Source organism: Brachyhypopomus gauderio, chromosome 12 (assembly GCF_052324685.1).
Source record: "Brachyhypopomus gauderio isolate BG-103 chromosome 12, BGAUD_0.2, whole genome shotgun sequence".
Lineage (NCBI taxonomy): Eukaryota > Metazoa > Chordata > Actinopteri > Gymnotiformes > Hypopomidae > Brachyhypopomus > Brachyhypopomus gauderio.
Genome location: NC_135222.1, coordinates 12,360,380 through 12,383,603, shown reverse-complemented (window position 1 = coordinate 12,383,603; position 23,224 = coordinate 12,360,380). Strand labels below are relative to the sequence as shown.

Sequence of the window (23,224 nt, the reverse complement as noted above, 5' to 3'; positions counted from 1 at the left end):
CAAGTTGGTGCTTTGCTTTACCTATATTTCTTTACCCATGGCTTCCAGACTTTGGAGAACCCTCAACATATTTATCATTGTACAACTTTTAAGGCTAAACTCAAGGCACATTTTATCTACCTATATATCTACCTATATATCTATATCAATTATTGACAGAATTATATCTACAAATACATATGCCAAATACAAACAATATATGAACATGTTTTATTTACGTCTATTTCTGTTGCTTGTTTTTATTATTTTTATATATAATAAAAACGTTTTGTTGTTCGTGTACATTTTATGATGTAGTGTTGCCTTTAGCCAAAAAAAATGTATATATATATATATATATATATATATATATATATATATATATATATATATATATATATATATATATATATATATATATGTGTGTGTGTGTGTGTGTGTGTGTGTGTGTGTGTGTGTGTGTGTGTGTGTGTGAAAATGTGAGAAAATGCAATTATTCAATTTACCAATCCTGATCATTTAATGATCTACAAACATAAAATTATGGAAAAAATAATACATGTAAATTTTACATCGTAAAACCTGTGCAAGTTTATTTTCACATATAAACAAAAATGATAAGGTCAACTTTACTTTACTATCTTGATATTTGCATATGACATTAACACTCTTCCCATGTCAAGTATAAGCAGATATGTATGAACAAGCTGAGAGAGAAAAAACACTATTTTCACTAATTCACTATTTTCACCACAGAGGTGTTCTAACACTACCCAACCACAACAACGGCTGAAGGCATTCTGTTGGTAAATGCAGGACGGCTCCTGAGTCAGCCATAGTGTTGCTTTGGCATTTCCTGAATGGGTTTCTGACAGAAATAAAAGTGAAATCTGAATATTGCTTAAGAAGGGAAATGTAGTGTGTCCTATACTTACACAGAGAGTAGAAACTAGAACTGTGTGGAGGCTGTGGATGGGGACAGCAGACAATGGCTAAGTCCAACGGGATTGTAATGAACTAAAACAGAAAGATTTTCATACACGTTTTCTGTTAATTTAGTCACTTATTAACTTAACTATTGTGTTGATATTGAGGAAACTTTTTTTCCTTACAGTAGGATCCAGAGTCCGAGTCCATTACCAAGAACTGAACCAAGAAGAGAATTCTAAAGTTAATACTTATTCAACAACACATTACATGAGACAAATAAGCTTTTTAGCTGCTTGAGAAATCCCTTATGTAATATTACAGCACTCTGCTTGCCAGTGTTAATTCAAACCCCACAAAGCCGCCTGGTTCAATTCATAGGGAGAATTTCAGTGAAAGTCGGAGCCAGGCCATTTTCAATTGAAGACCTGGCCATTCTTTCCTGTTTAGAATAGCACAAAAATGTCTATTGAATAATGCTTTCTGTCACTTGTGAGTTCTGCCAGGTTCTGTTGTGAGTTATGTCTTAATAACTAACCACTGTTAATCACTCAGTATAGTCTTCCATGTTGTCATGTCTTAATGCCTAACTCATCTTAATCACTCAGCACAGTCTTTTCGTGTTATTGTCTTAATGACTAGCCTCCGATAATCACACAGTACAGTTTTTTTGTTATTAATGTCTTAATGACTAACCTCTGATAATCACACAGTACAGTTTTTTTGTTATTAATGTCTTAATGACTAACCCCCGATAATCACCCAGTACCGTGTTTTGTGTTGTCATTGTCTTAATGACTACCGTAACCCCTGTTAATGACTCAGTAATCTTCTGTGTTTTCGGTGCTTTGGCTAGTGCTTTGACTTTCAATGTTAAAAAACTAATGTGAAAGGTGGAAGATGTTTGAGTCCAAATTACTCTGAGTGGTTGAAAAACACCAGCACTAGATTCTTCATTAATATCTGCAGAAATTGGCAGGCACTCAAATCTAAAGCAGCATTAAATCAGACTTACATTGGGAGTGACCCCTGACCTTGATATCACCAGCACTTTGTGCTACCGGCTCTACCAAGCAAGGTACAGAAGCAGCCATAAGCTCTTGGTTTTGGACTCAGATGTTACGACCATTGCCTAGATATCTGTAAACAGGATACATTGTGTCTTTTTGCAAGGCTACTGCAAACACCTGTTAATGTGTTTTTTTCATTTGGGATAAATTAGGAGTCTTTTTCTTTTTACATAAGACTAACATTCTTTTACTGTCGATCTTCAAGAGGCATTACAAGAATATTAAAGTCCAAAATAGGGTTCTAAAGTAGCTTCTCTGTAGAACTGTTCTCGTATGTCTTTTCTGACCCTGGATGTAGAGGAGGTGAGGGAGTAAATCTGCTCAGAGCCTCAGTCATTCTGTGCTTTTGGCCTCCTCAGTAGGAGGGTGAGGAGAGGAGGTGCTGAGTGTCCCCTGATGTGCTTGTCCTCGCTCCAGGAAAAGGAAGGCGGAGCTTCAATCTTTCGGGTCAGTGGCGGAGCTGGAATCGTGCGGCCGAGTGTAGAGCTCGGCTCGTGCGACCTGGAGGGGTGGAGCTTGGTTTGCAAAGCTCGCAGGTGGAAGCCAACCTATAAAGGTTGTGGGTGGAGTTGGTCGGTCTGCAGGCGAAACTCAGCCTAGGGGTGGAGCTTGAATCAAACACTGTGGGGGTGGAGTTCAAATCGTAAGATCTTAGGGTGAAGCCTGACTCATTAAGCCTGGGGGTGGAGCTTGGATCACTCACCCAGGTTTTTAAGCTCAACTCATGCATCCTGGGTGTGGAGCTTGACTTGCACACTCCAGGGCTGGAACTCGTAAGGCCTGAGGGTGGAACTCGACTTAGTCAACCTTGCTTAGAGCTCGATTTGTACAGCTTGGGGGTGGAATTCAATTAATAAAGCCTGGGATTGTAGCTTGACTCTTTCAGCCCAGAGGTGGAGCTATACTTATATATGCCCTGGGGGTGGATCATGACTAAAACGTCCTGAGAGTGGAGTTCAAGTCATAAGGCCTGGTGGTGGAGCTCGACTTGTTCAATCTGGTGGTGGAGCTCAACTCATAAGGCCTGGGTGTGGAACTCGATTTGTAAGGCCTGGGTGTGGAGCTTGATTCATTCAGTCTGGGGATAGAGCTAGACTCATATGTGTTGGGTTTAGAGCTCAACTTGTACAACCAAGGAGTGGAGCTTGACTCCTAATGACTGGGGGTGGAGCTTGACTCATGCTTCCTGGGGTAGAACTCGACTTGTTCAGCGTGGGGAGGGGGGATCAGACCTGTAGCTGCCCTCCCTTCATTTTCAACAGGAAGAAGCACTGATCTTCTCTGACACGTCAGGATCAGACTTAGCAACGAGGAAGCGTAGCCGCCCGCCGCCCAGTCTGATTAAATCCACAGCACTGACAAGGAGGAACAACGGAAAAAAGAGAGTGGGTGTCAATTCAGCATGTCTGGCCTACATATGTTTAATCTGCCCCACATGCTTAAATAGATATTGCATTGATTGCTTCCTTCACCAAGGGCACAAGCTTCAATGACACCATGAATGTGCCAAATGAGCTCTAAAGACTTGTGGAGACTGTGTGTGTGTGTGTGTGTGTGTGTGTGTGTGTGTGTGTGTGTGTGTGTGTGTGTGTGTGTGTGTGTGCATGCCAGCCAGCCAGCCAGCCAGCCAGCCAGTGTCCTTTCAGCATATGTCTGAGCAACTTAATAGACATTGTATTGATTACTTTCAATGTCAAGGACAATAGCTACAATGGCACCTTGAATGCACCAAACAATGCTAGCTTTTAATCATACTTATCAAGGCTTGTAGTGGGTCTGTGTGTAGGGGAGAGAGGGAGAATGAGATAGAGAGGGTGAGAGAGACACACACAGATGAAGAATCAGCTCCTTTGTGTATTAGTGTGGCTGACCTCTGGTAATCAGCTCCAATGAGACTTTTTCCGTTCACGGCCAGGATTCGGTCTCCGATGTGCAGGCGGCCATCTGACGCAGCCGGGCCATCGGGAATCAGCGTGCGGATGTAAATTCCAGGCGAATTCAGAGGGGTGTGCTACACATAAAGGGCTTGGGTCAGGGCTCAGTGAGGTTTAAAGGTTAAGCAATGATGGAGAATCTGGGTGGATGTCTGGGGTGTTTGACTTAGAGCAGGTCACATTAACACATTATAACTGTAAGTGGGTCTTTATAACAATGCTCATCTGATTTTGTTGTACTGGAAGTTACAGAGCTGGAGTGTGTTCTGTGTGTCTAACATTAAGGATATTGATCAGGAATCATTAAACAGAGAACAGGGACTTTAAACCATAGAGTGGTGGTCAGTGGTGGTGTTGATCAACAGAGTGTTTTTAGTGCAGGGGTGTCCACAGTTTTCAGCTTGCGAGCTACTTATAAGATGACCAGGTCAGAAAGATCTACCGGGGTGGCGGCGAACGTAATTTTTTGAGCGGGGGGGTGGGGGGGGTGGCGAACGTAATTTGTTGAGTGGATTGCAGATTGGCTACCGTGAATGTCAATCAAAATACAACCGTCAGTGCAGATGTGCGATTCATCTACTACTATTTTATGTGACGCGATCTACGCACATTCCTTCGCGATCGACCGACACTTCCTTCGCGATCGACCGGTCGATCGCATCGACGTAATGAGCACCCCTGTTTTAGTGGGAGAGACAGAGTGACTCACAAGGCCGTCAATAAGTCCCATCCCCAGGCCATAAGGTCCTTTGTCCAAGTCCACAAGAAAGACGGAACAGACAGCATCAGAGTTGGGGCCTAGGGCCTGCGACAGGGGCCCATGGAAAGAGACACCACAGCCACTCATAGGACCTGGAGGAAGACACACACACACACATGCATGCATATAGGACTCAGGCTTGACAAAACACAGAACACACAAGCATACATGCATGCACCTTCTGACTGACACAGACACATCCCTTCTGACTAACACAGACACACCCCCATCTGACTAACACAGACACACCTCCTTCTGACTAACCTTCAAGGCCGTTGGCAACAAAGCCATTGATTCTCTTGTGTTCAGGCGTAGAACGCACACATCCATTTGCTGGACCGACCGCTCGTGGGTGCACCACCTCAGGGCAGAGGGGTGTGTTTGGGGGCGTCAGCAGGCTGGAAGCGTCCGGGGCATGGGGCTGGTTGGTGCGCCGTGTGCCCGCCCCTTCCCTGTGGGTGGGCCCGGGAGGCGGGCGCTCTTGCGGGTGTTCCTCTGCTCCTGCCCCATCTCCACGGCCGCCCACTGGGGCCTTCACCTCACCCTCACCTTCCCCCCGTTGGCGAGTGGCGGGCCGCGGGCTGGACTGAGCCTGGAGAGGCTCCCTCTGGAAAATCGTCCAGCCATGACCAGAGATGTTAAGTAACTACTTCACTGCTGTACTTAAGTACTAAAATGCTGTATCTGTACTCTACTGTATTATACTTCCACTTTTACTTCACTACATATTTGGATAAGTTTAATACTTTTACTTCATTACATGTTTTGTGCTGCATCATTACTCATTATAATTATCAAAATGGTATTTCAATATTATTAGCGCCAGATGTCACTGTCAGCGGGTTTGATGAAGCTGCCTCAGTGTTCAGCAGAAGAAGTGATCTGTCCTTCTTCTCTTCACTCTTTTAGCTGTAGTTTTGTTTACAGAGTTCAACTCAGTGTATTAAGGTGCTCTTCCCACTTGTTTTTACATACAAAACACTTGTATGTGGCATGTTGCTGTCAATTCTGTTTAGCCTTTCTTTTGGGCAAGTTTATTTAGAGAGTTAATTGACGGCTCCATGTACATGTAGTCTGTCTTGTACATTCATGCCCTTGTACTACAACCAAAGGAATTATGGCAATCCTTACTTCTAAGCACTTGAAATAATATAAACTGTTGTTATTCAAACTTTTGACTGCTATCTGCAATAAATACATAATACAATACTTGCACTTTTACTTTCAGTACCTAAGCAGAATATTTTAGAATAAGCTACTTAAGTACAAGCATGTTGAATACTTTAGTACTTTTAAGCAGTTAAGTAATTAGTAATTAGTTATGTAGTGATAGAGCACTTCTATATTTACTCTGGGCCTCTAGTAGTTTATACATGTCTGGCTGTGACTGCACTGACATTAGCAAGTCATACACTTCCCACCTAAATGCTGGGGATGAGACTCATGTAGTAGCTGCGGCAGACTGAGGAGAATTTACTGTGTTAGAGCAGTGAAACCCTAACTCTGGTGTTCTGGGGTAATAATAATAATAATAATAATAATAATAATAATAATAATAATAACTAAGTACTCTTACTTAGTGGCTTGTGAGGCATTCAGTGACTAAGGGGCTCCAACCAATAGTGCACTTCACAAGTAGGGAGAGAAGCAGAAAAAATATTCTGCTTTGGCAAATAACCCTTAATGTTATTTTCAGAGATTTCAACTTTTCACTGGTGGATCTAGGATTAATCTGCTCAATCCTGAAAAAATGAATAGATCATAAAACACTGAAAACTGAAATTATGCACAGTAACCTAGTAGATTGTTATTAAGTTTGATTTAGTTCTTGTGTTCTTTGTAATTCCAAATATTTTTAGACTTTCATACTTGGTATTTTTGCACCACATGTAATACTGTTTAAACATACTGACTGATTAGCATAAAAACAGGAGAACTAAAATGAGTGAGCCCCCTGCTGGAAGACTAACATACTACCACGTAATGTGGGACTTTTGACAATTTGAGTTACATAATGATAGGGTGAATCTTGCTCTGTGCACCTAACCTAACACTAGTTACATTACAATAAACAAACTTGTAAGGACACATTACAAACAAACAAAAACAGACGAACATATTTTGGAATGATTTGGCAACAACATCATTGTGATCTACCAACAACTACCATGCAGAAACCCAGAGGGTTCGTCTGCAAGGCAATAAGATACACATGGAGCAGATAATCCGGCCAGCCATGAGGTGCTTGATTACAAAGATAATCCCATAATCAGATTAAGGACTGCTTTAATGTTTGCTGCCTTCGTACAGACTGAGCAGACTGAGACTTTGTCTTGGTTGTTATCTTCAGAATCTTCCAGGACCGACTTGCTAAAGCAGGCAGGTTTAAGCAGGCGTAGTGGGAGAGCAGGTGGAAAATCTCCACCTGCACGTGACTTTGGCTCAGCACACGCATGTGACCTCAGACCAGCATGTGCACGTGACCTCAGCCCACCATGTGCATGTGATCTCAGCTAAGCAAGTGTGCGTGACCTCTGCTCAGCATGTGTGCGTGACCTCTGCTCAGCATGTGTGCATGCTCAGTTTGAGTAAATATTAAGGAGTGTTCTGTACATTAAATATATTTAATAAAGCCGCTGCTTATTTTGTGGTCTGCCTGGAAAGGTAAAATCTGGGAAAATGACTGCCATGGTAGAAAGTATTATCACTCTCTCCATCACCGCTGTGCACATGGTGTGTCATACTGTGGCGAGGGCCAGCAGGGGGAGGCATCTGGACAAATTCTCAGGAATCCTTAAAAACAACTAGGTGATGAAGAAGAATACAAATGTGCCATGGAACATACTAGGAGAGACAGTGGAATAAAGAGCTCTCATGGAGAGCAGAACTCAGAGGCTGCAGAGGTTCATACTCTATAAAGAACTTGAAGGGTCCCTTTCTGGACAACTGCAGTTGTGATATTTCTCCCTCCAAACAACACCTGCTAATCCAGATTAGTGCAATGACCGATGGATTTATTTGTGGTTTAGGGTAACATAATCCTTTAAGCACTGTTAAACAGTGGTGCAGAAAACGTTAATACCTAAATATGCTCAACAATACACAATACAGCTACAATACTTCCACAATAGGCAAAATAACTGCTAAAATATCATTTAAAATGTAACAAAAATGGGAACCTCTTAACTAGTTCTTATTATGAGAAAAAAGACTATATGATTTAAAACCTCTGGCACAACAAACTAGCCTGGAGAATTTAATGGGCACAAATAAAACAGTCTCCATTCTTGCTTTCATTAGATTATCCTCTGTCACATCGAGAAATATCAACAAATAAGCAAAAAATTTATTATAGAAATCCTCCTAAAACATTATTCTATCACAAGATGCATTTGCTAAACATACCTGGATTTCCTGTCTGTCTGTGCTGCCGTTGGCTGGGTGTGTCTTGGTGCGGAGCCCCCACAAGAAGTGTCTGATGTAGAGAAGCTGTCGGTAGATGCTGTCCTCAACACACTCGCTCTCCAGGTTGACTCTGAAGCCTGCGCTAGGCAGCATGATGGGGGGGTGGTTCTCGAAGGTCTCCAGCAGATCAACTGGAGCACACACAAGTGAGCATTTCCTCACAAACAGGAGCACCCACATATGTTACAGCAACACCTGTAAATGTCTCACATATGCTTGTGCATGACACTAATGGCTAATGCATTCTCTAATGATTTTCTAATGACTCTCTAATAGATTCTCTGTAATATATTTTTCAAAGTATGCTTTGTAGTGTGTCGAGATAGAATATTTCATTGTTCACTACCACACACACACACACACACACGCACACCACTACCTGTCCTATAGATATAGGCTTCATCTTCGGTGCTGGGTTGCCAGATAGGGAGAGGCCCCACCTCAGCAGTCAGCTGGTACTGTGTGAGAATTCTGTGCAGCTGGACTGGTTTCAGAGAAGGATGTTCTGCACACAATGTTGTCCAACTCATCTACATACACATATACACACACACAAGAAAATACCTTACAAAAGAATATTAGATCCAGTGGAATGCATTAAATAAAATGGCACCCCTTCTGCACATAGCTCAGTGGTCTTCATAATACACCTACAGTTGAAACAAAAGTGCACGTGCATACTTCAGACAAGCTCACAACCAGGCATGCTCCTCCCAGTCCGTCTTATAGAAACCATGTACATAACTTTCTCATTTCTGCAGTTGGCGACTTTTGCTGAAGGTTTTAATTTAAGCTTAGGTTTGAAAATGAATTTTCAGTTAGGCCTGTCACAATATCCTGCTGTTGTAGTCACCATTAGTGACAACGAGGCACATACAGTGAGTTTTCACTCATGCTGTAGCCCCTTTTTCATGTGTTAAGAACCCGCCGGCTGTTCTAGACCAGCCCCGTATTGAAGAACATATATTTAATTGGTCAGATTTCCTTTCATTTTGCTAATTATTTTGCCTACTTGCTCCATTTCACACACTTACAACTAAAACAACCTTTTAAATGTATACAATATATAAAATTGTAAAACAATGCAAAACATTATGGTAAAGCAAATTATTAATTACAATAAAACTAAACAGCTACACACACACACACACACACACACACACACACACACACTCTCCTCTGGGGGCCACCTGGGACAGCTGTGATGCGGGAGTGGCGAGAATGGTGATGGCGCTGCAGAGCTTGGCGAAAAACGTGTGGGCGAGCTGAGCACGGCCGGCACCTCGGGCCCAGTCCAGGAGCATCCGCACACAAGCCTGGATCTGCAGCACTCGAGAGCGCTGGAACCAGCCTCTCGCAGGGCCTGCACACACACGCACGCACGCACACACACACACACACACACACACACACACACACACACACACACACACACACACACACACACACACACAGCGGACATATAATATATATATAATATACATTGTATTATAGCAGACCAAAATATGAGTGAATGAGAGCATTCAATCATGCGTGCAGGTGTAATTGCTTCCATACATGTGCATAAGCACTTCTCTGATCCTGTCTACTACGACACAATAAGAGGATTATGGGCGTCTGGAGGAAGATTCACCAGCCGACTTTGCCCTCACACGCACACACAAATGTGCCATCAGCTGTCCTTCCATATGTAAGCAGTACAAGCAACAATTAAGCACCCAAATGGCCCATCCAAACAGCAAAAAACTATCTAATTGAGTAATTCTGTATACCACATGATATTTTATTATCAGATATTTTTTTTATTATTTAATAATAATACTTTTACATTTTGCCATTAAGCGACTTACAAAAGTCCTTTCTCATCTACTCATACAATGTATTCTAGCCTGTACCATAGGTTAGAGTTCAAGACACCATAGAATGCCACACAGATGCTAGAGTATGTATCATGGGATGTATTATGGCACATATGTCAAAGTCAAGGCCCGCGGGCCAGATCTGGTGTAAAATGGACACAGATTCAGTGTTATATCGCCGGTGGATGGCGCCAGAGCTAGCGAACTAGTAACGTATTGAATCATATATGTGGATCTGAAGTAAATAAACTGGATATTTTTTTTCGGCGTGAGAAGTGTGAAAACGGTCAAATGCGTGTGTCTCACGCTCAATGCGTGAGAGTTGGCAACCCTGTATTAACGTCTTCACGTTCTCTCATGTTTCGTCCTGGAATTACAAGAGGCTCGTATTTGTTAACGTAATAAAAGAGAACTGTTCAGTCAGATAGCTATTTGTTGTGAAACGAAGTAGTTACAATTTCAAGCATTTTCAAATACTTTAGCTTAAATTCCAGCACTTTTCAATCCTTTATTACTTTATTCATGTTTGCTTGTTGAAAAATATTTTCACTTGAAATTACTGACAGATCCATAAGAAAATATTGCTTTATTCATTTAAGCATTAAATAATATACACTGTGTTAGGTCATGGTTCAATAGGCTATGTGCAATTATTTTAATATGTTTTAATAAACATTGAACCAGTCCGGCCCTCGGCTTGTAGCAAATTTGTTTTTTTGGCCCTCGGTGTATTTGACTTTGACATCCCTGCTCTAACCCTTCATTTTGGTTTATGCTTGGTGTTCTTGGTGAGAGATACCATGGCCATAACCACCCTCAGGATACGTCACTGTGAAAGATGGTTGTATATGAAACATTTCTATTGTCATTTCTAATGAAATATTCATATTGTGTAAAACTCATTATTTGCAGAATATCTGTCAAATCTGAAATTATGTTTGGTGAAATGTCTACTTTGCCAATGGCCCCCTAGCACTACCACTGTGGCCCAGTAGGTGGCCACACAGGTTGAAACCCACTTTACAGTGAAAACCAATGTATTATATAATTTTGTATGTGTGATAAATGTGAAACAATGTTTAATTTCTTTATTAATGTTCATATTTTATTAAAAAACATTTATATATTAACATGATATGACTAGCATCCATTTAACTTACTGGTATAACAGAAAGGTAATCACACTGTAACATGTAGACTTCATATGGAGCCTATAATGCCCATTGATTCTCCTTCAAGTAAAGGATAGTATATATATAGGAATTCAGTCAATCAATCAGAATACCTTCAAATAATTAACAGCTGAGAAATCATCAGACCTGTTAAAGTCCTTTGAGACTTTGCCTCAATTTTTACCCATTACTAATATAGGTCATGAGCAATTTCCTCACAGTGGGGACTTAGAAGAACAGGTGGTGCAAATCATTTGTCTCTGATATCATTTGACAGTTACCTTCTTTGACTATCTATGGCATGTGGCCATAACAAGGACAATGTTGCAAAGAAAATCAAAAAATGCTACAAAAAATGTAGAATTTACATGTTTGTTTGTCTATACATGTTTTTTTCTTCAATTCCCCATTCTGGGGTTTAATGTCCAATGCACTAACGCCATGTGGTTTGCTTTTGTTTCAGTTTCATTTTGTCTCTGTCCTCACTTTGCATTTTCCTGCCCTTCATTGTTTTCACATTTTGAGTTTGTTTTGAGTTTATCTCCTGTGAATATATCATTCTCTTTTAGTCAGTCATTCCTAGTCATCTACCAGGTTTCCTTGACTCATTTTGCTTGTGTGTAGTTCTCTGCTTTATTATTCCTGTTACTTCCAGCTTGCTGACCACAGACTGCTCTGACGACATTGGAGTCATCTTTAAAACATCTTTAAGATACTGTCAACTCTGCACGTGCGTGCAGTGTAATGAGTCTCCATCCTACTTGTTACAGAACGACTGACCCAGGTGGGACCCTTCGGGAACATGCCTTATAGGAGGTCAAAAAACATCCCCTGCAGGGGTTCCCTCACTGGATTTTGGGAGCCATGGACAGTTTGCAGAGGGATCTCTCCGGTGCTGGTGCTATTTTAAGCTAAAGAGGTTGGTTTATGCTCACTGCTTTGACTCCCCCCCCCCCCCCCCCCCCCCCCCCCCCCCTTTCTGTCTCGTGCAGCTGCAGTTTGTCCTGGTGTTCCACCTTCCAGAAAACCCCTCTCCTTCGCCCTTGCTGTTGCCATGGAGGCAGCTACTGTCTGGGTATTTAATGATGACATATGACTCTGCCTGGATGTGTGTGTGTGTGGGTGAGAGAGAGAGAGAGAGAGAGGAAGAGAGAGAGAGGGGTGAGTGGTGACATTCAGTAAAGGTGCAGAGCAAAACAGTATCACAGGCAATGAAACACTCACAAAGCAGGAGGCAATCCATTTGCAAAATGGAGCTTATAGGTTTATAATAGATGGAAAAAAATTCCAAAAGTTCACTGAAACATCAAAAAAGGTTGTCTCATACCAGGATGCACAATATTCCAAGTATATCCCAAAACTGCATGGAACTGCACCATCTATCTTAGACTAGCTTTCTTAATTGTAATGCAATTCTTCCAACTCCAAAGCCAGTAAAAACTACATCTGTTACTTAGACGCTTGTAGTGAACAAAGAATGAAATAAAGGTAGTCCAATAAAGAAATGTATTTTCAGGAAGTCGTACATGATTCCTGTATTTCCAGTTCAGAGAGGGCACTGATCTATAAACAATCTGCTGTTAAGACAGCATGAATTCCTTTGGTCCTGGCTTATCCTACAAATGAAACAGTAGCTAATATTATACTTCAACTCTTCAGATCCTCCATGATGCAGAGACTGCACTCCTATTTAAGATATATATCTGAAAATCTCAGGCATGATAATATTTATTAAAATTTTGCTTTATGTGTTCGGTTTTATTTATTTCCTATACCTTGGTTACTTATTAACTTGTTTGTCCATTTATTTCATTATTTATTAATTTATATATGCAACGGTCTGTTTATGTGGGTTATTGGGGTGGAAGGGTGAGAAGAAGGGAGAAGGAAGAGAAACATAGAGGTTGTATATGTTTATATATGCATCACTTATTTCGATCATTGCTGTATACCTGCTATCTATTAATAGAAATATATTGAAAAACATCCACATATGTTGCACATGGCAGGTTCTTTTCAACAGTCTTTTGACGCATGGTGCTCATACCTTTGTCGATGAGAAGGTTGAAGAGGGACACGTTGACGAAGAAGAACAGATAAGCGAACATCTGGTTCTGGACCTCAGCGTGGATGTGGCACTGTCTCAGCAGGTCAGCGGTGGTCTGCAGGATGCTGACCACGCGGCGCACAGGCACAGGCATCACACACACGCTGCAGGCACACGCACCCACTGCCCGCCGGCACGCCGACATCTCTGCCGTCTCTGCCGAAGAGCTTGGCCCCAGAGGGTTGCAGTCGAGCAACGCCGGAAGGACCACGTACAGCGACTGGGAAAGGGTATGTGTGTGTGTATGAGTGTTTGTATATATATATATATATATGTGTATGTGTGAGTGTGTGTGTGTGTGTGTGTATGAGTGTTTGTATATATATATATATATATATGTGTATGTGTGTGTGTGTGTGTGTGTGTGTGTGTGTGTGTGTGTGTGTTGGGGAGGAGAAATGCATACAGTTGGCTTTGTAACTGCTTTGCTCACGTGATACACACTTAATGGAGATGGAATAGAGGATAATGGGGGATGAGACACAGCTGACATTTATGCCCACACAGGACACAAACACAGTTGACATTTATGCCCACACAGGACACAAACACAGCTGACCTTTATGCCCACACAGGACACAAACACAGTTGACATTTATGCCCACACAGGACACAAACACAGCTGACATTTATGCACATGCAGGACATAAACACAGCTAACATTTATGCCCACACTGGACACAAACACAGCTGACATTTATGCACATGCAGGACATAAACACAGCTAACATTTATGCCCACACAGGACACAAACACAGCTGACGTTTATGCACAGGCAGGACACAGACACAGCTGACATTTATGCACAGGCAGGACACAGACACAGCTGACATTTATGCACACGCAGGACACAAACACAACTGACATTTATGCACACGCAGGACACAAACACTACTGACATTTATGCACATGCAGGACACAAACATAGCTGACATTTATGCACAGGCAGGACACAGACACAGCTGACATTCATGTACACACAGAACACAGATGGCATTTATGTACACGGAGGACACAGAAAACAACCAAAGGCTAAACATACACTAGTTTACACCTAGAGGGTTGCAAAGTAAATACGAATGCTTGCTATCTTCTTGATTTCTGGCTTGGATAATGAGTGTGTGGTTCTTCTAGAACAAAACTGGCAGACATTGTCAGTATTACCAATGACCCATGTAACAGATGTAACAGGGAAATGTGGCACAAACATTTTATGAAAGCTTTAATTGCAAATACATAACCCACTGCAGATTTGTCCTAACAGGCCCTTCTTGAAGTCCACTTCAATGAACTTTAAAAAGTCCAATGGCAGCTCAAATGGAGGTCTTTTAATTGGGGTATTTATACTGACACTGCACTTGTGATGGAAGCTCTAAGTGTTTGTTTAGTGATTTCCTGGCAAAGTGCACAAAACTTACTTTAATTGGGTGGTTCGTTAGGGACACTGCTACCTGTTTTCAGTGGTTGTCTGCCTTGCAAGATTTACATTTGCTTTTAAGTGCACACATACACACACATTTACCTTAGTGATGTAGTAGACACACTGTTGAAAGGTGTACATGATCAACTCTTCCAGAATGGTCATAGCTTCCTCACTGACCGATATTGTTGCGGAGAGAAGAGATTCCTTTGACCCAGCTGAGAGTGGAGCACAGAACAAAAATGTACAAACATACAACCACAGAATGGGTCACAATAGAAACCCCATGTGAATATGAAAAACAGAATATGAGTTACTTATTTCTCAAAAACAACACTTGTGTGATACTGATTAAATACAGTGTTCCCTCGTTTATCACAGGTGTTATGTTCCAGGACCACCCGCAATAAACGAAAATCCATGAAGTAGGGACGCTATATTTATTTAAGTATTTATACACTATTTTATGGCTTTATAAACACTCTCCCACACTTTTACACTCCTTTGTTAGAATTAATATTTTTAATATATGTTTATACATTTTGGGATTTTTTAATATAAAAATTATTCAAGTATATATATTTTCCACAGATCGAGGTCCGCAGGAAACTCGCGAAGTAGCAAAAAACTGCTATATATATATTTTTTTAGGGGTGGGACGCGATAAAAAAAATTAATTGAATTAATTACAAGCTTTGTAATTAATTAATCAAAATTTATCGCATTTTAATCGCATTTCAATATTTAACATGAGAAATATTAATTTAAGCTTGAATGATGAATGAATCAATGAACATAAGCATAAATTTCAACATCTTGTTTATTTTTCCACCAGTCTACTACACAGACCAATAGATGAGTGCAAAAAACAGAGCAAACAGTTTTCAGAACACTGGAAATTCTGACCAAAATTTTTTAAATTTTGGGAGCTTTGCTCAGGATATTGGAAGAATAAGAAGAACTGAAGTAAATCAGAAGATGTTTTTTAATACCATTTAAGATGGTAGACTTTTTTTTAATTTCCCAGGCCTTACTTAAGGCCATTACTTAAGCCTTCGACCACAGAGAGCGGTCTACAGTCCACAGCAATCCATCTCGCCACTGAATAGGTCAATTTGTCTGACGTGGACTTTGACATTTTGTTTCTTAATTTGAACCCCAACATGTGGTCGAGTGTTGACTGGCGACATTGTTTGCTCGTACTAGGAATACATTTAGCAGCTAAGTTATCATTACTGACCTGTGGTGAGTTTCCCGAAACGTTCTTAGCGCTAAGTACTTCTTAACCTCATACATTTCATACGAGGTTACGAAGTACTTAGTGCTACGAACGTTTCGGGAAACCCACCCCTGCGCGTTAACCCCAACATGTTTTGCGTTGAGGTGGTAACGAAGGGTGGAAGTGCTCCTGTAATAAGTGAACTCCTTCCTAAATAAAGTGCAAATAACACTATTTTTGTTTGTACTTCCATCTGGAAGTTTCTTATATTTAAATTTTCCCACCAGCGTAGCCTCTTCAGTCATCTCCATCATGATCTTATTGTGCGTCCATATAATCTGTATGCCTGGAACTCGTGCACTGAGAAACATTCCACGGTGCAAAAGTGGCTCATGCGTTAAATGTGTAAATTTTTTTAGTTAATCTAAATTAACGCGTTAAAGTCCCACCACTAATTTTTTTCAATTAATATTTTTTGATAACCCGCGATGCACCGAGTCCGCGAAAGGTGAACCACAAAGTAGCGTGGGAACACTGTATACATAACCACAATGAAAACCAAAAATAAACGAAAAAATATATATACTGTCTGTCAGACAAATGTCTATGTTTTAAAGGAAGAAAGAATGAATTGTGTGTATGTGTGTGTGTGTGTGTGTGTGTGTGTGTGTGTGTGTGTGTGTGTGTGTGTGTGTGTATGTGTGTGTGTATGTGTGTGTGTGTGTGTGTGTGTGTGTGTGTGTGTGTGTGTGTGTGTGTGTGTGTGTGTGTGTGTGTTTAGTACCTTTGTTGTCCATCAGTTCAATATTCTGCATGTATGTAGGAGATTTTTGCTGGATGAAGTACAAGATCTCAATAGCATTTGACATCCAGAAGAAAATGAACTGTAGATCCGGCACAAGGTCAGAGATTGTGAGCAGAGACAGGGAGGCAGGGTCCTGGCTGTGTATCACACACACACACACACACACACACACACACACACACACACACACACACACACACACACACACACACACACACACACGTACACACACAGACATATGTGCACACACACACACACACAATCACACGCATGCATACACATGAACAAAGACACACACACATACACACACAGAGGGTAAACAGGGGTTGTGTATGACCATGTGTAACACATGATAAAGTGAAACATGCCCTTAAAATAGCACATGTGGATGCACACATGCAGGCAAACTGCTACAAGGTGCAATATGATACTCACTGCTGAGCCTGCTTCTGTGCCAATTCCTTTGTCTTCTCCTGTGACACACACACACACACACACACACACACACACACACACACACACACACACACACACACACACACTGCATTTAGTGTCATCCAAATTTGAATAGCTTATGTGGGAGGTAAAATACACCTTAACACATCTCCTCCTCCTCCCTCTCATTTTATAGCTCTTCTCTGCCCTCCCGCACATGTTCCTCTATTCCGTTAATATTCAGGCTGGGCAGAGCTGACCTTCTGTAATTGGATTTTAATAATTAATCCGTTAAGGGAGTGGGCTGTGGCAATCATTAAACGCTTCGGCGCCAGGATGCCGTGAGATCCCCAAATTACCCTCAGGCCCCTGTTTCACCTCAGCTCGCCTCCCAGCCATCCGCTAAAGGTAAATGTTAAAGCCAGAGACATCCATTCAGGCATGTGTGTGACATTCACTGAGGAAAATACCCCCACCCTGAATGGCTATGTTTATGTGGAACAATACGTAATATTTAAATTTTACATTAAATGAAATGATACCGCTCTGTCTATGGAAAGATATAAAATTTCTGACTTAACACTTCTGTTCCAATATCAAGAAATGTTAACTGTGTAAAGACACTGAGAGACCTAAGTAATGACACATACATACATACATACATACACACACACACACACACAAAGACATATATTCAAAAAAGCAATTAGCCTCCAATAACCTGCCCATTCCTCTCTCTCTAAACAGCAATAACTCTTCTCCATATGGGGCTCCCAGTCTCACACACACACACACACACACACACACACACACACACACACACACACACACACTAACCCATGCTATGGTCTGAATCCTTTTGGCGATTTTCAGCAGCAGTTTTCCGAAGCATCCAGGTGGGAATGTGCTGGCTGAGTGCTGGATGCAGAGACAGAGCAGGTACGCCGGCGTCAGCTTGTGGTCGTCTCCACTTGGCTCTATGAGCGTCAGCACCCGGTTCACCAGCGCATCCTCGTGGGCCCGTTCAAACTCCAGCACCAGCTTCCTCTTGGGCGCTGCCCGGGCTAGTGCCCGGGCGGCTGTCCGTGGGCCTACCTGTTCACGCAGGAGGGCCCCACACGCATGGCACGCCTCGGCCCCGCCCCCTGGCTCATTGTCGCAGAGGCGAGCGAGGGCACGCAGGCGTGCGAGGGTCTGGATGGGCAGTGGTTTGGCGCTCAGAGGATCTTTGTACAGGAAGATGTAGTGGGCACCAAAAGAGAGCAGGTCGCCGTGGCGGAGGGGTGTAGCGCGTTCCACATGGGCGAAGTTGACCAGCACGCTACCATGGGCAACCGGCTCCAGCAGCAGCCGCTGCTCAGGGGAAGAGGAGGAAGACGAGGATGAGGGTGAGCGGCGGGGCAGAGCACGGCGGATGCGGCAGTGGAGCGGAAGGACATCTGGAGAGGACAGACAGATGTTTGGGCGCGTGGACGCTGTCTCCTGTCCCACAGTGTGTTGCTCACGGTTTAGCAGGTACACGAGGCAGTCCTATGGACAAATCAGCAAGAAAATTAAATCTGTTTTTCTGTAATATGCAGTAATTTTGCAATTTGTATTCCAATATGCGACCACCAACTATGCCTGTCAATTACATGTTACATGTTGTCAAAATGTAATATTGTTACATTGCTGTGGTGTAGCCATGTGCTCAAAAGAGGTGTGTGCATCTCACGCACAAGTGCAAAAAAGCAAAATAATAATGATTATAATAATAATGATCTCATATGTATTTGAGCATTAATTTATAGTCTTCATCAAACAAAAAGATGAAAGTGTTACCTAGGGTTAGGTAACCCTGGCCATATGGCCATATAAACACTCCCCAACACTTCATTAGATACACCTGTCCAACTGCTCATTAACGCAAATGTTGAATCAGCCAATCACATGGCAGCAACTCATGCATTTAGGCATGTAGACATGGCCAAGACGATCTGCTGCAGTTCAAACTGAGCATCAGAATAGTGATGAAAGGTGATTTAAGTGACTTTGAACGTGGCATGTTTGTTGGTGTCAGATGGGCTGCTCTGAGTATTTCAGAAACTGCTGATCTACTGGGATTTTCATGCACAACCATCTCTAGGGTTTACAGAGAATGGTGCAAAAAAGAGAAAATATCCAATGAGCGGCAGTTCTGTGGGTGCAAATGCCTTGTTGATGCCAGAGATCAGAGGAGAATGGCCAGAGTGGTTCGAGCTGATAGAACGGCACCAGTAACTCAAATAACCAGTCGTTACAACCAAGGCATGCAGAGGTGCATTTCTGAACGCACAACACATCAAACCTTGAGACGGATGGGCAACAGCAGCAGAAGACCACATCGGGTGCCACTCATGTCAGCTAAAAACAGGAAACTGAGGCTACAATTTGCACAATTTGCTCACCAAAAATGGACAATAGAAGGTTAAGAAAACATTGCCTGGTCTGATGAGTCTCCCGGAGGAGGGAGCCGCGGACCCGAGAGGTGGGTCGCCGCGAGACCCGCCAGTCGCGCTGCATCCAAGCGGGCTGCAAGTTGCGCTGCACCTCGCGCGTCCGCCAGAGGGACTGCCCCCAAGCGGTCAGACAGTTGCGCTGCACCTCGCGCGTCCGCCAGAGGGACTGCCCCCAAGCGGTCGACCAATCGCACTACGCCTCGCGCGTCCGCCAGAGGGACTGCCCCCAAGCGGTCGACCAGTCGCGCTACACCCAGCGCGTCCGCCAGCCGTGCGGCACCTAGCAGTGAGCGGGCGGAACAGGCGGAAGGAGCACCGCCTACTGCAGCGTCTCCAGCCCCCGGAGCCTTCATGCCGCTACAGGCGTTGCCCCAGGCGGGAAGCCGGGAATGAATGTCTGTGTACCTGTGTTTTTGTCTGTCCCCTTGTGTCTCCCTAACCCACTGTTCCCGTTTGTGCCCTTCGTGTTTACTGTTCCGGTGTGCGTGTTTGTCCTCGTGCCCATGTTTAATGTTTTCTCCCCTGTCTTCCCAGGGAGGGTGTGCTAGAGCTGTTCGCGGCGGTTCCCGCCGTCGGGGGTGTCGGCTCTCGGAGACTCGTGAACCCGGCGGCTCCGGACCTGCCCGTCGGTGTTGGTTCGGGGCTTTCCAGCTACGCCGGACGCTCCGGGAGTAGCGAGCCCCTGGTGGCGGGTTCTGTCACGGGACAGCTCCGGACCCTTCCCTGTGGGCGTGTCATTTTGTCGTCTGCGTGCAGTTATGTCCATGTTTGTACTTCCGTGGGTGTGGGTTGTTTGTGAGCGTGTTCGTTTGTTACACCTGTGCCTTGTCTCGAGGTCACGTGGGTGTGTTTAACTCACCTATTTAATGTGCGTTCGCGCAGTGTCGTGTGCTCGTCTTTGTCTAAAGCTACGTGTCAGCGTGAGTGTGTGTTTGTTCTGCTTGCGCCCCACACCGTGCTTATTCGTGTATTGTCATTAAATGTTCATCGTTCACCGTAATCGTCATGGTGCCTGCTTCCCACACCCAAGCGTTACAGTATCTTTGTCTCGTTTTTGTACATAGCCCTGTGTTTCTAACCTCTGTGTGTTTTGCATTTAGACTCATTGTTTCTACGTTTCTTCATATAACTTTATATCTAAATAAATATATATTTGATCTGTATCACTATAATCAATACACTCAATTCTTTTGTAGGCTATAGTTATTTGTATCTTGTTAGTCATGTCTTCTGGTTCATGTTGATTATATGTCTTGATTGCCCTCGTTCTAAGATCTCAGATCATCATAACTCTAATTATGGATTTGCCCTTAATTAATCTCGCTCTTCTCATCTCTGCCTCACAGTCGTTCCGCATTATAAAATGTAAGAAACTGACCCTAAAAGAATACAATGGTACCTCGAGATATGAGCTGCTCTATATACGAGCAATCCAAGATACGAGCACCGAGACGAGCAAAATTTCTGTTCGACACCCGAGTGCACGCTCGAGATACGAGCATGAACCGGTCATCACAGCCATTCACACGTGTGCTTTGCAACGAGTAACAGTACGCACGGTGTATACAGTACAGTATTTCAATACTACAAACGTTTTTTTTTTTTGCATTATGGCTCCAAAGAAAGGCTCTAGTAGTGGAAAGTCCAGTGAGAAGAGAATAATAACTATAGAAACTAAGCAGGAGATTATTCACCTGCATGAGAAAGGCACTCGTGTAGCCGAACTCGCTCGTCTGTTCGGCCAGAGTACATCCACCATTAGCACTATCCTGAAGCAGAAGGACAACTTTAAAAGTGCAAACACGGCGAAAGGCTTGACGATATTGTCCCAACTTCGGACACCGGTTCATGCCTTTATTAATAAAGAACATGTCTTTTTTTCCACATTTACGCTAGTTTTGTGACTTTTTTAAGGACCGGAACCAATTACAATACTTTATATTGTTAAATTGCTTCCAGAACCGAGCAGTTCGAGATACGAGCACGGGTCTGGAACGGATTAAACTCGTATCTCGAGGTTCCACTGTATTAGATTCCACATCATTAATCTCATTGGTAATGCTGTATCACCACCAGTCACTCCCTTGAAGCAAAAGTATTTACCACAAAAACCACAGGTGTTTGTCTGTGTTGCCAAGGTTACTAAATGCTGGTGTAGCAGTCTTTTTGGGTCAGTGATGCTGGAGTCAGTTGCCATGAGAAACTGAGGGCATATCAGCAGCATTTGAAATCTAATTTTGAACTGTAGTCTGTAAATCGAAATAGTAAAATACTAAAATACATTTGCTGTTTTGGAAAAAAAAAAGCAATATTTCCTGTTTTCTACACCAAGGAGATTCTGCTTTGCTTTTATTTATTTTTTGCCCATTCCTTTGATACATTTGTCAGTTCAGCCTTAATGCCTAACGAAGGCTCTCCACCCCGCTTCCTCCTACTGGCTGAAAGGTCATCACTTGCCTGTCGGTTGTAGCCTTGAAGGAGGAGCAGATGGGGCGACTGGTAGAGGGAGTGCTTAACTCCACCTCCTTCCCGATCCTTGCGTATATCAATGTCCCGGGGGGAACGCCCCCTCGCTGGCCCCGCCCCTGGAAGAGTGGAGTAGCAGCGCTTGGGCTCCTCCCCTGCTGTGCCCACCAGGTTCAGGCTGGTCTCGCTGAGGCTGCGGCAGAAGGGAGTGCGGGGCTGTGGGGTCGCTGCCCCCTTGGCGCGGTTCCGCTGCACCTTCCGTGCCTGCGCATTTATATCTGTTACATACAGATAACAGAAGTTAAGCCACTGCACTTCAACACACAAATAAGGGCCCATTTCACAGACATGGTTTAAGCCAAGCCAAACCATGAACTAAACTGCAGAGCTAATGGAGAATCATTATTGGAAACTCTTTAAACACTAGGCTTAGGCCTAATCTTGGTCTGGTGAACTGGTCCTATATGTTTCATGGTGAATTAATTGACTTCCATCCTGCAAAGTAGTGCAGAATTTAACCTGACCTGCACATCACTCATCAGAGAGCTGTGGCATGTTACCATCTCTGATTCAAGATCTGGATGACACAGGCAAAATGCAAGAGTGCATCTAATAAACAGAACCATTCTCAAGAAGTGCATATTAAAACACAAATCAGCAACGGCCTGGTACTTACTGGTGATGGTGACACGAAAAAAAGGCAACTAAACAAAATGAAAAAATAAACAAGAACTCATTACCATGAGGGAGTGGATCCAAAGCAATCTAGATTTAGTGAATTAAAGTACTGAAATCTCTAGGAGCTGAATGACAAACATTACTGTGATTACTGTGAGTCCCTGTTCTCCTTCAAGAGGCCTTCTTTGTGCTCTCTAAACTCACTGAAGATGGCCAAGCCTTGAATATATGAATGATCACTCCAGGATGAAAAGTCGATGGCAGAGTGAAGTGGCATGCAACATGAGAGTTGATGCATTTTTTGTTAAAACCCCATAAACGTTTAAAAGGCTGACACGAGTGCTCACTTGCTAACACAGTGGGTCATCGCACTTCAGCCTAACATGACATGGTCTTTTGAGCAAGATGATGCCCCGTTCATGGAAGCCATGAACCCTGAACAATCGAGAGT

At 43.0% G+C, this 23,224-nt stretch overlaps 1 protein-coding gene across 8 annotated transcripts in view; it reads right to left on the bottom strand.

Moving 5' to 3' along the window:
* Positions 1-499: 499 nt before the first annotated feature.
* The window catches only part of radil (Ras association and DIL domains), a 31,262-nt gene continuing 8,537 nt past the window's right edge, over positions 500-23,224 (bottom strand). For 2 of the 8 annotated variants that reach the window (XM_077023181.1, XM_077023179.1), the window contains 13 exons: positions 22,087-22,373; positions 17,990-18,682; positions 17,153-17,190; positions 16,697-16,854; positions 14,796-14,911; positions 13,214-13,493; positions 9,326-9,498; positions 8,515-8,665; positions 8,076-8,266; positions 4,935-5,277; positions 4,620-4,762; positions 3,848-3,987; positions 500-3,331 (listed from right to left, as the gene is read on the bottom strand). In XM_077023181.1, the coding sequence (XP_076879296.1) occupies positions 3,232-3,331; positions 3,848-3,987; positions 4,620-4,762; positions 4,935-5,277; positions 8,076-8,266; positions 8,515-8,665; positions 9,326-9,498; positions 13,214-13,493; positions 14,796-14,911; positions 16,697-16,854; positions 17,153-17,190; positions 17,990-18,682; positions 22,087-22,373 (2,813 nt within the window). In that variant the 3' untranslated portion in view covers positions 500-3,231. Of the gene's footprint in view, positions 3,332-3,847; positions 3,988-4,619; positions 4,763-4,934; positions 5,278-8,075; positions 8,267-8,514; positions 8,666-9,325; positions 9,499-13,213; positions 13,494-14,795; positions 14,912-16,696; positions 16,855-17,152; positions 17,191-17,989; positions 18,683-22,086; positions 22,374-23,224 lie in introns of those variants that run through there. The other 6 variants (XM_077023182.1, XM_077023184.1, XM_077023180.1 and 3 more) reach the window with 5 other exon arrangements.